Source organism: Gekko japonicus, unplaced genomic scaffold (assembly GCF_001447785.1).
Source record: "Gekko japonicus isolate JY-2015 unplaced genomic scaffold, Gekko_japonicus_V1.1 scaffold810, whole genome shotgun sequence".
In the NCBI taxonomy this organism is placed as follows: Eukaryota; Metazoa; Chordata; class Lepidosauria; order Squamata; family Gekkonidae; genus Gekko; species Gekko japonicus.
Window position 1 is genome coordinate 494291 of NW_015174297.1, and position 15189 is coordinate 509479.

The window sequence follows — 15189 nt, forward strand, 5'->3', positions numbered from 1 at the left end:
CTTAGTAAAGTTTTAGGAGAGAGAGAATCAGGACCTGATTCCCAGATGATGCCTGAAAGCTGTGTTCTTCTAATGCCCCATTCTGTAAACTTTGCTATCTCTCAGACTTTCTGAGAGGCAGCAAATTTAGGGGTGGGCATGGATCACTGCCTTGTCGTGGCGAGGGGGCTTGCGCAGTTCAATGAAGCTGTGGGCTATGCCGTGAAGGGCCACCCAAGACGGACAGGCCACAGCAGAGAACTCAGACCAAGCGTGATCCACCTGGAGAAGGAAATGGCAACCCACTCCAGTATTTTTGCCAAGAAAACCCCATGGACAGTATCAAAAGGCTAAAAGATATGACGCCGGAAGATGAGCCCCTCAGGTCGGAAGGTGTCCAATATGCTACTGAGGAAGAGCAGAGGGCAAGTACAAGTAACCCCAGAAAGAGTGAAGCGGCTGGGCCAAAGCCGAAAGGACCCTCAGTTGTGGATGTGTCTGATGGTGAAAGGAAAGTCCGATGCTGCAAAGAACAATACTACATAGGAACCTGGAATGTAAGATCTATGAATCAAGGTAAGCTTGACGTGGTCAAAAATGAGATGGCAAGACTGAACATCGATATCCTAGGAATCAGTGAACTAAAGTGGACAGGAATGGGCGAATTTAACTCAGAAGACCATTATATCTACTACTGTGGCCAGGAATCTCGTAGAAAAAATGGTGTGGCCTTTATAGTCAACAAGAGAGTGCAAAAGGCAGTACTGGGATACAATCTCAAAAATGACAGAATGATTTCTGTCCGATTCCAAGGCAAACCATTCAACATCACAGTAATTCAAGTCTATGCCCCAACCACTGATGCAGAAGAGGCTGAAGTGGACCGGTTCTATGAAGACCTACAACACCTCCTAGAACTAACACCAAAAAATGATGTCCTCATCATCATAGGGGACTGGAATGCTAAAGTAGGAAGTCAAAAGGTAACTGGAATAACAGACAAGTTTGGCCTTGGAAAGCAAAATGAAGCAGGGCAAAGGTTAACAGAGTTTTGTCAAGAGAACACACTGGTCATAGCGAACACCCTTTTCCAACAACCTAAGAGGCGACTCTACACATGGACATCACCAGATGGGCAACACCGAAATCAGATTGACTATATAATTTGCAGTCAAAGATGGAGAAGCTCTATCCAGTCAGTAAAAACAAGACCTGGAGCTGACTGTGGTTCAGATCATGAGCTACTCATTGCAAAATTCAGACTTAAACTGAAGAAAATTGGGAAAACCACGAGGCCATTCAGGTTTGACCTAGATCGCATCCCTGATGAATATACAGTAGAGGTGAAGAATAGATTCAAGGGTCTGGATTTGATAGATAGAGTGCCTGAAGAACTATGGACAGAGGTTCGTGACATCGTACAGGAGGCAGCAATCACCACCATACCAAAGAAAAAGAAATGCAAGAAAGCAAAATGGCTTTCTGATGAGGCTTTACAAATAGCAGAGGAAAGAAGGAAAGCGAAAGGCAAAGGCGAAAAGGAAAGATTTACCCAACTGAACGCAGATTTCCAGAGAACAGCAAGGAGAGATAAGGAGGCCTTCCTGAATGAACAGTGCAAAGTAATAGAAGAAAACAATAGAATGGGAAGGACTAGAGATCTCTTCAAGAAAATTGGAGAAATCAAGGGAGCGTTCCATGCAAAGCTGGCCATGATAAAGGACAAAAACGGTAGGGACCTAACAGAAGCAGAAGAGATTAGGAAAAGATGGCAAGAATACACAGAAGAACTATACAAGAAAGACCTCAATGTCCTTGACAAACACGACGGTATAATCACTGACCTTGAGCCAGACATCCTGGAATGTGAAGTTAAATGGGCCTTAGAAAGCATTACTAACAACAAAGCTAGTGGAGGTGATGGTATTCCAGCTGAGCTATTCAAAGTCTTAGAAGATGATGCTGTTAAAGTTCTGCACTCCATTTGCCAGCAAATTTGGAAAACGCAACAGTGGCCACAGGATTGGAAAAGATCAGTATACATTCCAATCCCAAAGAAGGGCAATGCCAAGGAATGTTCAAACTATCGCACAATTGCACTCATATCACACGCTAGCAAGGTCATGCTCAAGATCCTACAAGCTAGGCTTCAACAGTACGTGGATAGAGAACTACCAGAAGTACAAGCTGGGTTTCGAAGAGGTAGAGGAACTAGAGATCAAATTGCCAACATTCGCTGGATTATGGAGAAAGCAAGAGAGTACCAGAAAAATATCTACTTCTGCTTCATTGACTATGCTAAAGCTTTTGACTGTGTGGATCACAACAAACTATGGCAGGTCCTTAAAGAGATGGGAGTACCAGACCACCTCACATGTCTCTTGAGAAACCTGTATAAGGGCCAAGAAGCGACAGTTAGAACCGGATACGGAACAACTGATTGGTTCAGCATAGGAAAAGGAGTACGACAAGGATGTATACTGTCACCTTGCTTATTTAATATATATGCAGAGTACATCATGCGAAATGCTGGCCTGGATGAATCACAAGCGGGAATTAAGATTGCTGGGGAAAAGATCAACAACCTCAGATATGCAGATGATACCACTCTAATGGCTGAAAGTGAAGAGGATCTAAAGAGCCTCTTGCTCAGAGTAAAAGAGGAGAGCGCAAAAGTGGGCTTGAAGCTCAACATCAAAAAAACTAAGATCATGGCATCCGGCCCCATCACTCCTTGGCAAATAGAAGGGGAAGTCGTGGAAGTAGTGACAGACTTCACGTTCCTGGGATCCCAGATCACCACAGACTGTGACTGCAGCCATGAAATTAAAAGACGCCTGCTCCTTGGGAGGAAAGCGATGGCGAACCTAAACAGCATGATAAAAAGTAGAGACATCACCCTGCCAACAAAAGTCCGCATGGTCAAAGCAATGGTATTCCCAGTAGTCATGTATGGCTGTGAGAGTTGGACTATAAGGAAGGCCGAGCGCCGAAGAATAGATTCTTTTGAACTATGGTGCTGGAGAAGACTCTTGAAAGTCCCTTGGACTGCAAGAAGAACAAATCAGTCAATCCTCAAAGAAATCAACCCTGACTGTTCCCTGGAAGGCCAGATAATGAAACTGAAGCTCAAATACTTTGGCCACCAAATGAGAAGGGAGCACTCACTGGAAAAGACCCTGATGCTGGGAAAGATTGAAGGTCAAAGAAGACGGGGACGGCAAAGGATGAGATGGTTAGACAGTGTCAGCGATGCAACGAACATGAAATTGAGCCAACTTCGGAGGACGGCGGAAGACAGGAGAGCCTGGCGGGAGATTGTCCATGGGGTCGCGAAGAGTCGGACTCGACTGTGCGACTGAACAACAACAAATGATCAGAAGTCCATCTGATTTTCCTTCTCTTCTTCATACCCCTAGTTGTCGGCCTGGGCTGCAAATAAGAGGATAGAAACCAGCTCTTTCTCCTCTCACATTTGCAATGCAGTGATTAAAAGTACTGGATCTGTCCCCACCTACCTTGGAGAGGAGGAAGAGAAACAAGCCCTCCCTTTTGCAATGCAGAGATTAAAAGTGTTTCATCTCTCCCTGCTCAGCATGGATTGGCAAAGAAACAAACTCTTTTTACAATGCAGAGATCAAAAGCATTGCTTCTGTCTTTGCCCAGCTTGGATAGAAAAACTCCCTTTTGCAACTTTGCTGTGTACTGTTTCCCATGAGGGGATGGGGTTGATAAAAATCCCACTCGAGGGCTAATGCCCTGATGAGTCAGTATCTTCTCTCAGTTAATCTTCTCCCAGTATCTTCTCCCAGCTAATGCCCTGTGAGTCAGTATCTTCTCCCATTCTGGTGTAGTGGTTAGGTGCATGGACTCTAATCTGAGAGGAACGGGTTTGATTCCCCTCTCTTCCACATGTACCTGCTGGTGTGACCTTGGGTCAGTTACAAGTTGTTTCAGAGCTGTTCTTTCATGAGCAGTTCTCAAAAGAACTCTCTCAGCCCCACGTACCTCAAAGGGTGTCTGTTGTGGGAAGGGGAAGGGGAAGGAGATTGTAAGCCACCCTAAGAATCCTTCGGGTAGTGAAGGGCAGGGTATAAATCCAATATCTTTTTCTCTCTTCTCTTCCCCCGCAGCTATTTTGGTGAGGGGTCATAAAACTGCATATTATGTTTTTATATGTGTCCAAGTTCTCTGGTCCCACCGTGCCTTCCCTGCAGCCAAATGGCAGTGTGAGGAGCTGCTGTATAAAACATTGCAGGGACCAATTTGGTGCAGGGCCATGGCATGGGGGGGGGGGGGGGGGAGAGAGAGAAGGGGTTTCTGGCTTGCCCCTGTGCTTGTCCCAAAGTGAAACAACCCTGGGGGTTTTTTAGTCCCCATTTTGGAGGTGCAGCCATTCATGCATGTTCATCTCCTAAATGGAGCAAATTAGGCCCTCTGGGGTCCCTTAGCTTGGAAAAATGCAGGAAACCGTGTAGCTGGGCCCTAACTTCCCACTGTACAGTCAAAAAGCCCATGACACAGCGACACTGCTGAAACTATACAGGTCTGATAGCTGCTTGGGAAGATATGCTGCTGGGAGTTGAGTTCCTTGGAAGAAAGACATGATGTCAATGTAGCAAAATCTAAACTTTGACAACTAAAAGTGTGGAGAGGGAAGGGAGTCATAATGCTTTTCCATTTATAACTTTTTGAAAGTTTAGATAAAGGCACCCTTTCACACACACACACACAAATTCAGGCATGGCATCTGAGATACTTGACTGTTCTATTTGTATGGAATCTGATAAGGAAAACTACTGTTGTAATGGGAAGTAGAAGTGCAGATCCATGGGTTTCCTAGAAGAGAGAGAAAAAATTGTCGAATCAGCCTCATCTCCAAATGCTGGCAGTTTGCCATTGCTGTAATTGCATCTTGAACTGAGCTGTAATCCTTCACTATTTTGAAAAACATTAACTGTTTTATATAGCATTTTATCTTATTTAATCATTACTTTGCTAGTAGTGTTAGCTGGGTATTTAAAGCAAACCTGCAAGTCTTTCTCCCGGTATCTGAAACAATACAAAGTCTTTTCAAAAGCCTAAACTTTATTTTCTATGGTTGGCTGGAGCAGCGATGCATGCTTTATTGTGCCTGATTTTATATATATATATAGCATCTCTTTTCAATGGTAATGATGTTAATTATATGTTTTAGTTATACAACATACGAATATAAACTCATAGTACACAATGAAGTAGGATATGGATCAAGTGAGCAAATGATTGCTACAACATTGGCTGGTTTTCCAAAGAAGGGGAGTGATGTCATGGCCCACCCTCTTAACAATACTGCTATAGAAGTGGAGTGGACTATCCCAAGTAAGTGCCCTTCTTATATGAACCATCAGTCTCATATCACTGTAGTGCACATGTGCACTTACCTTACTTAATCTCTGTGTACCTAATGATTGACAGCTGAATGCAATCTGACTCCTTAAACACTTGGACACAAAAAGTGATGTAAAATTGTATGAACCGTCTACCTGTTGCCTTTGGTTTATGATGGGCCATTCACATGTGTGATGTCGCAGTCATGTGTTATATGTGAACTAGATCATAATGATCAATTTTAATGTTCTACATTGCTCAGCTGTGTTGTCATCATGTCAATGTATTTTAAAGTGAAATTTAGCCTTTGAAATTATGGGAATGAGTCTTTAAATAACTGCTTCTTGGTATTTCTACTTACTGTACAGTGTTTTACAAAAAGATGTAATTAGGGTTGCCATCTTTTTATTTATTTATTTATTTTATTTTATTTGGAAAATTTATATGCTGCCTCTGCAGAGGCTCAAGGGAGCTTCCAGCTAGTCTTTCCATGTCTCCAACAGCTGCAAAAGTAAGCAAAAATTCAGTAAATGCAGCATTCCCCATCATTTCACCTTCATGCCAGAAAAAGGTCATATTTCTGGATTTTGATTGCTGAGTCTTTTGTCACCCCAGTATTAAAGGTACATAGTTCTACAATATAAAGTCAGAGGCACTTCAGCCCTGAATATTTTTATTTACTGATGTCTGCAAAAAAAGTGGGAACATCTCTGAGTACTAGAAAAAGAGGAAACTGCTGAAATGTTCAGATATAACAGAATTGGGGCAAGACATGGCTCATATTTAAGCCACTGTAGGTTGTCACAATGGTTCGCCAAATCAGTATTTCTGTTCATACCCTTCTGTGTGTTTTCCAGTGGAGCTTGGATTTTTATGGACATATGAATATCAACATTTGCACTGTGTCATTTTAAAAGGAACATATCCGTTTAATCCAGATTACCTGCCCATCAAAGTACTGAGTTAATTTTTCAATATGTACATGCAAATCTGCCCGTAAGTGTTTGCTGGTGACTCTCAGCAAATGTAGGCACCTTATTTTATAATTGTATGCTTGAAATAAACATGCTTATAAAAACTGACAAACCTAATAGATCTGAAGCAGGCTGCTGAAGTTTCATTACTTTAGTAATCTGAACCTCTGACCTTCTAGATAGAGGTAATGCAATCTGGCTTCATTTTCATTCTTACTGCAGAAATTTCCTAGATATCTGTTTATGAATGCAAAGGTTAAACATCAAGTGAGGGTCATTAGAGCAAACCCTCTCTTTTTTATTTCATGACTGAAATGTGTTACACTAGGCAAACAAAGCAATCTACATGCCTCGAGATATTTTTATTCTTTCACTTGTGTATGAAAATATTTTCCAATAAATTGTTCACAAGCAACTTGTCTTTATGTTTTAGTTGCAGTGAAAATAGAAATATTGCAAAATATAGTTCGTGCAAAAACTGTCCAACAGAAATAAATGACAACAGAACAGAAACAGAGCAAGCCCCTTAAAGTGTGGCCATCAAAGATGTATTCTGGAGTAGACCAGGGTTGCCAACATTTTTGTTAATGAGAGCTACTTCTGTAATGAACGGTATCCTAACCCCCCCCCACACACACACACATTACCAAGTTTTGACATGTCCTAGAAACAGAACATGGACTAGGAAGAGTACTAGAAATGAAATAATCAATTAAGCAGCAGAGAAGAATCCTATGAAATAAAAGCTTTTGGGAAGAAAAAAAAAGCCTTGAACAGATCTTTTTGCAGTCTTTTCCTGGGTCTTCTAGGTGCTGCACAAGCTACCTGTTAGAGATCTTTGGAGAAGACTTACTGCACTGGGTTTACTGAATTTTTCTGCATTAGGTTGCTTGAAGACTTGGCCATGATATTTGATGCACATTTCTGTCTCCGACTGAACTGATTAAACATTTTGTCTGACAACAACCTTGCATTAAGATCTTGATAGTGGGATTGTCCTAGTTTTCAGCACTTTAGGTTGTGTACACTAGTAACTCATTTATGACAGAATCTAGCCAAAAATAAGCATTGCTAAATTCTGTTGTTTTCAATAGGATAGCAATGGAATTTATTTATTTTATTACATTTGTGAATTGCCCAATCCCTGCATTCACAGGGCTCTGGGTGATGTACAACAATATAAAATATGCAGTGCAGTCTTGAGCAAAATCCCCCAGATGGCATCCATGAATCGAATTTTAAGCCAGTTCTGGACTGTGTTGCCACCTTGCAGGCAGGACCAGGAGGAGGCCAAAGGAAAAAGATGGAATAAAGGAGGGTGTGCCAGCCATGATAAAGTCCGCCGCTGTCCTCAACCAAAAGCCTGGCGGAACATCTCTGCATCAGATCCTGCAGGGCCCTGATGTTATTTGGCAGATGGTTCCACCAGGTTGGAGCCAGGGCTGAGAAACCCCTGGCTCTGGTCAAGGATAGTTGGATATCTTTAAAGCCAGGGATCACCAGCAGATTATTCTCCACAGAGTGTAATGCTCTTTGGGGGACATAACAGAGAAGAAGAAGAGGAGGAGGAGGAGGAGGAGGAGGAGGAGGATGGATTTATACCCCGCCCTTCACTTGGAGTCTCAGAGCGGCTTACAAATTCCTTTCCCTTCCCCTCCCCACAACAGACACCCTGTGAGGTGGGTGGGGCTGAGAGAACTCTGACAGAAACGGCTCTTTCAAGAACAGCTTGTGACTGACCCAAGGTCACATCAGCAGGTGCAAATGGAGGAGTGGGGAATCAAACCCGGTTCTCCCAGATTAGAGTCCGCGCACTTAACCACTACACCAAACTGGAAGTGGTCCCAAAGATACATGGGTCCCTGACCACTCATGGTCTTAAAAGTCAGTACCAAAACTTTAAACCTGACTCAGTACTCCACTGGAAGCCAGTGTAGCTGGTGCAGCACAGGTTGAATATGTGCCATCCATGACATTCCCATCAGGATTTGCACCGCTGCATTGTGGATCAGTTGGAGTTTGTGCTGGTGTCCCTTTAAGAATGAATTCCCCTCAAGAATGGGAAGTTCGTGCCCCAACCCTGAAGCCCCTCCACCAGCCACAGAACCTCCGTCTTTGTTGGATTGAGTCTCAGCTGGCTCTTTTTCAACCATCCCACCATGGCCTCCAGACCTACAGCCAAATTACATGGGGCGGTATCTGGGCAGCCATCCATTAAGAGATATAGCTGGGTATCATCAGTGTACTGATGACATCCCAGCCCCAAACTCCACACCAGCTGGACGAGAGGGTGTATATAGATGTTTAATAACATCAAGGAAAGGATTGCCCACTGAGGAACCCCAAATATTAAGGGGTACCTAGTTGACATCTTCTCCCCCAGTGCCACCTGCTGTCCCTGTCCAAGGAGAAATGAGGAAAGTCATTTTCCTCCCACATCAACAAGGCAGTGGGTCAGTAGGTCATAGTCGACTGTGTCAAACACTGCTGTGAGGTCAAGTAGGTGCTGCTCTTTTGGGCAGGTGTCTTGTCTGCATACCTTTATCTACAACACATATAAAATATTTCATGACATGATTTAACTGACTCCTACTTTCAGACTGGTTAACAGTTATTCCCAGGCAGTTGTTGGGTTTAGCATATACAGCTCTTAATGCACAAGCAGTCCTGTGGGTTTCAACACCATGTAGCAGAAAAAGCCATTGTGTACATGTGTGAATTAAGAAGCTGGGACAGTGGCATTCTGGGTTAATAAGTGGCCACCATTTTATTACAATTGAAAGATTGCACAACAAGAAATACTTTGGTTGCAGTCACACACACGGAATAATTCCCTTTCAGTGTACTTTCCAACTGGATTTTGCCAGTTCACACAGTAAAATCCCGTTGGAAAGCGCACTGAAAGTGCATTGCAAGTGGATTATTTAGTGTGTATGACTGCAGTCTTAAATTCACAGTCCCAGTGCAGGCATCATCCTGGGTCTAGGCAGCTGAAACTTCATTTCCCTGTCTAATTCCCTTGTACAGGTAAGCAGTCTTGCTTAAGCCTTGGAAGACTTCTTAAGCTTTGCTCCCTGGCTCCTCACAGGCACAACTGTGCTGAGAGAGACCTTTCTAAGACATTCCCTGCTTCCCAGATGCCCTAAACTCTAGATAGATGAGTTGGTCAGGCCCCAAGACCAGACTCCGTAGCCACGTGTAAGTGGTCTAATGAAGCCTCTTTCACCATATAAGTAATGTCCCATAGAACTCACGAAGATCATCCATCCTCAACCCTCATCCTTATCTGTTCTGCCCCAAATAGGTGTGACCTATCTGAATTGTATTTTATTGCTTTGCCCTAATGACTCAACCAGGAGGGAAGGCGGCATGGTATAGCCCAATCTTGTCAGATTTTGGAAGCTAAACAGGATTGGTACTTGGGAGACTGCCAAGAAAGACTCTGCAGAGTAAAGCAATGGCAAACCATCTCTGCTTCTTACTCACCATAAAAGCCCCTTGCAGAGATTCTTCCAATTGTACCAAGGAGGCAGGCATATCTTCTTTAAAACCCACTGACTACATGCCCTATATAGGCCAGCTAGCACAAGGCTGCTGCCAGCTCATGGCCATGCCTCCCTCTGCCACTGTGGGCAGTGCTGCCCCCCCACACGCCATGTAGGAGTGAAGGAGTGCATGTGTTTGTTGAATTGGATGTTTGCTATGTCTGGGCAAAAAAAAAAATGGATTCTGTGTTAACACTGTATTTTTCCCACATCTTGTTTTGCAAGATAGCATGTGTGCAGCAGTGGCTAAAAAGTCTGGGTTTGATCCAGCAATCTGTCAGCACAACGTGCTGACATTTATGGATCTCCCCCACCCCACAATCATTTTCAACCCTGGGAGAGTTCATTTCTCAGGGTCATAGGACCCTCCCCCCTGTATATTTTGTTTTAATTCCCCCCTCCCCTTCCCACTAAATGGTCAGGCAGTCCAGAATTGGAACAGAAAATTGTAAGTTGCCACCTTGGATCTTTTTACTCTGGTTTTAGTTCTCATCAACTGTATATGGATATTTTAACATTTGTATCTTCTTTTATGGGATCTTGCCTTTTGTATGTCGCCCAGAGCCCACCATAAGCTGGGATAGAGCGATTAATAAATCAAATTAATAATAATAATAGCAACAACAATAACCACCACCACCATGTGGGTCAGTGGACTGAGGAGAGAAGGGGACAGTATTGGCCTTCCTACCGCTTTCCTCATTGCAGATCTGCTGCCAAAGTGCAAGAAGGGAACAATTTTTTTCTTACTGCAGCTGACCAACCCCTATAGCTATAAATCCATACACGTCCCATAACCTCAGGAATCAACTTTCCCAGGGTCAGAAATGGCTGCGGTGGGAGAAAGCAGGGAAAAGCTGTAGTCATTGCACAAGTGAATCACTGGATCCAAATCCTTGCTGTGCTTGACTGTCTTTATGACTGGCAATTGCAGAGGAGGTCCTTAATGTCTTCATGTGAGACTGGACCCATTACACACATACATCTTACTGAAGATTTTCAGAGCAGTAAGCCTTTAATTTTGACTTTGGATTCTGTGCCTGCCTTATGCACCATTCTTCTTCCTCTAGGGTATTTATTCTGCAGCTACAATTTTTTTAAAAGGCACCTTTCTAAATTGGGGTGGTATGTCACTTGTGACATATTGGGGGGGGTTCCAAAGTTTTTGTTTTAAATTATGCAATTGCCCTATCACAGATGTGCAGTTGTGTCCAGCAAGCGCCTTCCATTTTTATCCTTGTGGTTCAGGTTTTACGCATGCATGTTAGTGTTAGCTCGTTGAATGAAAGGGAACAGAAAGGAACACAGGCAAAGGGAGAAGACCCGATAACGAAAATAATTTATTTATTTATTACATTTATATCCCACATCTCCCCACCGAGGCAGGCTTAAATTGGCTCTGGAGAGCTTTTTAAGTCTTGTGCCACTGAACTGAAAAAGAAAATATGGCGAGGCTATTTTCACCAATGCCCTTGAGCATCCACATAGTAACTCTAATCTCCTGCCATTCGTTGCAAGTTTGTGCGGTCTTCTCTTTGTGATTCCCTAATTTGATCCTGCACACTGTTTGTGATCTGGGCAGATTTTTAAAGCCTGTCCTGTGTGGATTCTACTCTTTCTCCCAATGGACCAATCCCAAATGATTCTTCAATTCAGCGGTTTACAGAAGGTTGATGTGGCTAAGCTGCCATTTTAACGTTGGGATTCCAGAGATTTCCAGAATTGTTCCTCCCCCCACAAATATTGTTCACTAAAACATTTAAGGGAAAATGTTCTCTAAGCTTTAGGCTCCCGATCGCAGTCTCTCTCTCTTTACAACTTGTCAATTTCATTCTGTGCTGACAATCCCCCCCCCCTTTATTTTGTTTGCATGCAGCACTGAAATCTTTTTATTTTCCATTGGGGATGTGGCTGTTTGCCTCCTCTCCAATCCTCACAACCACCTCAGGGAGACCATATAGAGATGTGTGACAGCTCCATCTTACAGGCCGTGTGGAATTGAATAAGATCCTGTAGGCTTTAAAGGTGCGACTCCTTTTAAACTTTCCCCGTCGTTTTAAATTTTTAAGATTCAGCAATCTGAGACTAGCAATAGTCTCATATCGGTAGACTCTTGATGCTTGTCAAAAAATTAAAATTTTTAAAATGAGTGGAAAATGGAGCTTGTACACTGATTAAGGGGGGAGGATGGTGGAAGGTGCAGAGTGGGCAGAATGACCTTGATGTGGGAGGGGAAGTATCCTTCGAGGGGCAGCAAAAGGGCTGGGAGAATCCGAGGGAATCTGTATGCTTTTGAATTACCTTCAGCTTGGAAGAGAAACAAGGGGGAAATCAACACAGAAGACCACTCTGCACCTTCCACAAATGATCTGAGTGCTGAAGGGAAGAAAATCAATGCAGAACGACAAAGAAAACCCAACAGATAGGCATGGTGAAAGTGAGGGGAAACAACTGTGTATAATAGGCTGTGAATACAACTAGAGCAATGCACCCTTAGATTCAGGCAGGCCTCTGCAGGTGCATTCCTTGTTGAGTTGATGTGTGTAGGTGGGTGGTGTACTGTAGGCAAACAGTGTTTGATCTCTGCATCCAGTATTTTGGATAGTTCCCAGCATGGACCTGAAAATCCCATGTGCAGCATGGAACACTTGCAGCATGTTTTGTACCCGTTCTTCCAAACATATTTGGTGTTGACAATTCTAACCATCTATTGGATACCTAGGATCACACACGTGTGCATGACAGTCTTTTACTCACAGCTATGCATGTTACTTAATGCTAGAAAATTCAAAACTATTTCTTTTGACTTTCACAGGTTCATTTTCAGTTTTTCCCCATTTTTATTAATTCATTATACAGCCTTGCAAGATTTACAGGGAAGCATTGAATATTATGTCCTGTTTTGGAATACCACTGCCCATGAGAGCTCCAGGAAGATTCCTCCCAGTGAAAACCATACTGTCATTGGTGAATTGCATCCTAACACCAAGTATCAGATTTTGCTTCATGTTTTCAACGGGGTTCACGGCATTGCAAGTGAGGTGGTGTGTGTGACTACATTAGATGGAGGTAGGTTGAGCAGTGGATGCAGCATGGCTTAAAATCTGAGAATGAAATTGATTTATTTTTGTTGGGGTTGAAATCAGTCATTCTTCCATTATGAAATTTCCGGTATAAAAAGGGGAAATGGCTAAAATGTTTAAGTGCTGGTTGTCATCAAGTGGCTGATCAATAAAAGACCCAGTGGAGACAGCCGTACACAGCTCTAATAGCGGATATTAACCCACTTTGTTCTCATCCTGACCTGTTTACCACTATCCATGTACCTTCAGTTTGCAGCTGAGTGTATGTCAATAAATGGAGAGACTTAAAAACAATTAATGGTTTTTAAAATGATTTGCTTTGTGAAGCTTTTGACAGGACAGTCAACAATAGGGCCGTTCCTGACTCACCATGGAAGGTGAAAATCCAACCTCTGAGAGAATTTCCTTATGAGTCATTTCCGAGTCAGTTAGCACACGGGTGGGTGGGAGGGAAGAAAGCAACTTGTGAATCTGAAATGTGTTTGGAATGGCCTTTCTAATCTTTTTGGCTTTATAAAGTCTCATTATAAACATTATAATATCATTACCTCAGAAGCAAGTGTTCCAGGTCATTAGCAAAGCACTTTAAGTGGGGATTGCATTTCCTTTGCGAAGCCAAAGGTCAGACTCTTTTGTTTATAAAATAGAAATCAGTGCACGTGCCATTTTTCAACTGGTTAAGATGGACCTACCAGATAAAAATAGGTCCTTTGCATCGCTATTTCTGACATGCTTAAATAATTTGTGTAATTTAACACCAAGGAAGATTTTTTTAAAAAAAACCTGTAAGGCTTCATCATTATCTACAGTAATCAGCATTCAAAACCATTTACATAATAACAGTATTGCATATTGCTTCACATTACTCCAGTTAAGAAGGCTGGTAAAAGCTATGGCTATGACACATTTCACTCTGCAGTGTATTTTAGTTGTTGCTTTAGAAACAAATTGCCTTTTTTGTGTGACGGATAAGACTATACCAAATAATAGTGGATGGACCACACAGATAAGTGAATAATTTATCATTGCTTCCCACTGGTCACATTCTGCAGAAGATGAACCCGATGCTGGTCATAGAAAGCACTTTACCACCATCTCCCACTGTTTCTAGCTGAGATTATAATAAGCCAATTTGGAGAGGAATACAGACAGTGATAACTTCATCAAAGGCGAGGAGATAAGCAGCAGAGCCTTTGCTAAACCCAAATTATAATCTGCATTTGGTTAAACAAGTGCTTTTACAGAGACAGCTGGAGTTTATTCAGTTTCTTCCTTTCTTTCTAGAGCCGGAGGGCATGTTCCCTCCAGAGGTTGTCATCATCAACAGTACAGCTGTACGTGTCATCTGGACATCGCCTTCAAACCCAAATGGTGTTGTCACAGAGTATTCTGTCTATGTAAATAATAAGCCATACAAGACTGGAATGAATGAATCGGGGTCTTTTCTTTTAGGAGATTTGTCTCCCTTCACTATTTATGATATACAGGTTAGAACATCATTTTAAACACTATATATAGCTTGCAATGTTACTGTAGTGCATGAGTATGTGTGTGGATGTATGGATACAAACACACACCTCTGTAGTATATACACATCTGTGGGTGTGAAAGTAAAAAGAAGTGTGTGGGTTTGTCAGTCACAATTTTAATGTACACTTCAAGGAAGAATTACACACACATATATATATTTATATTTATATATTTATTTCGAAATATATTTTTGATGAAGTTTGGTAGGTCTGAGTGTATGGATACACACTCAACATATTTATATTTATAAATCATTGTACACACGTGTAATGGGTCCACAAGCTATGTTTATTTTTGTACACATTTATTTTTATGGCTTTGTGATATATTCATATTTCTCTCTTTTAAGGACTTCAGAACTCAATTTCCACTGATCCAGTATGGTGAACTTGCAATATACATTACAAAGAGGCAAAGATCACACTCCTACTCATTAAAACCAAATTGCAATTGTTTTAGAAACATCAGGCATGCATAATGCATCAGCCCAGAGAAATAATGCTACTGCATTCGTTTGCCTTTTATCATCTTTTCCCTCCTCCCTTCTCTTTGTGGAACCGGCTGATCGCAGCCATGCAATCCCAGTCTTTTAAAAATACTATTAATATTTAAAACCTTTCTTCATCTTTGGTACCCCCCAAACCCCATACGTTGTTTCCTAGCTCTGTGAATATATGCTGTAGAAAAAGCTAAACACACTTTTCACAT

At 42.2% G+C, this 15189-nt stretch overlaps 1 protein-coding gene across 1 annotated transcript in view; it reads left to right on the forward strand.

The window, feature by feature from the left end:
• Nucleotides 1-15189, forward strand: part of USH2A (Usher syndrome 2A (autosomal recessive, mild)) — a gene marked incomplete at its 5' end in the record, with an annotated part of 716575 nt that overhangs the window by 479279 nt on the left and 222107 nt on the right. Inside the window, 3 exon segments of the mRNA XM_015424093.1 lie at nucleotides 5177-5340; nucleotides 12728-12937; nucleotides 14236-14438. Of these exon segments, the coding sequence (XP_015279579.1) occupies nucleotides 5177-5340; nucleotides 12728-12937; nucleotides 14236-14438 (577 nt within the window).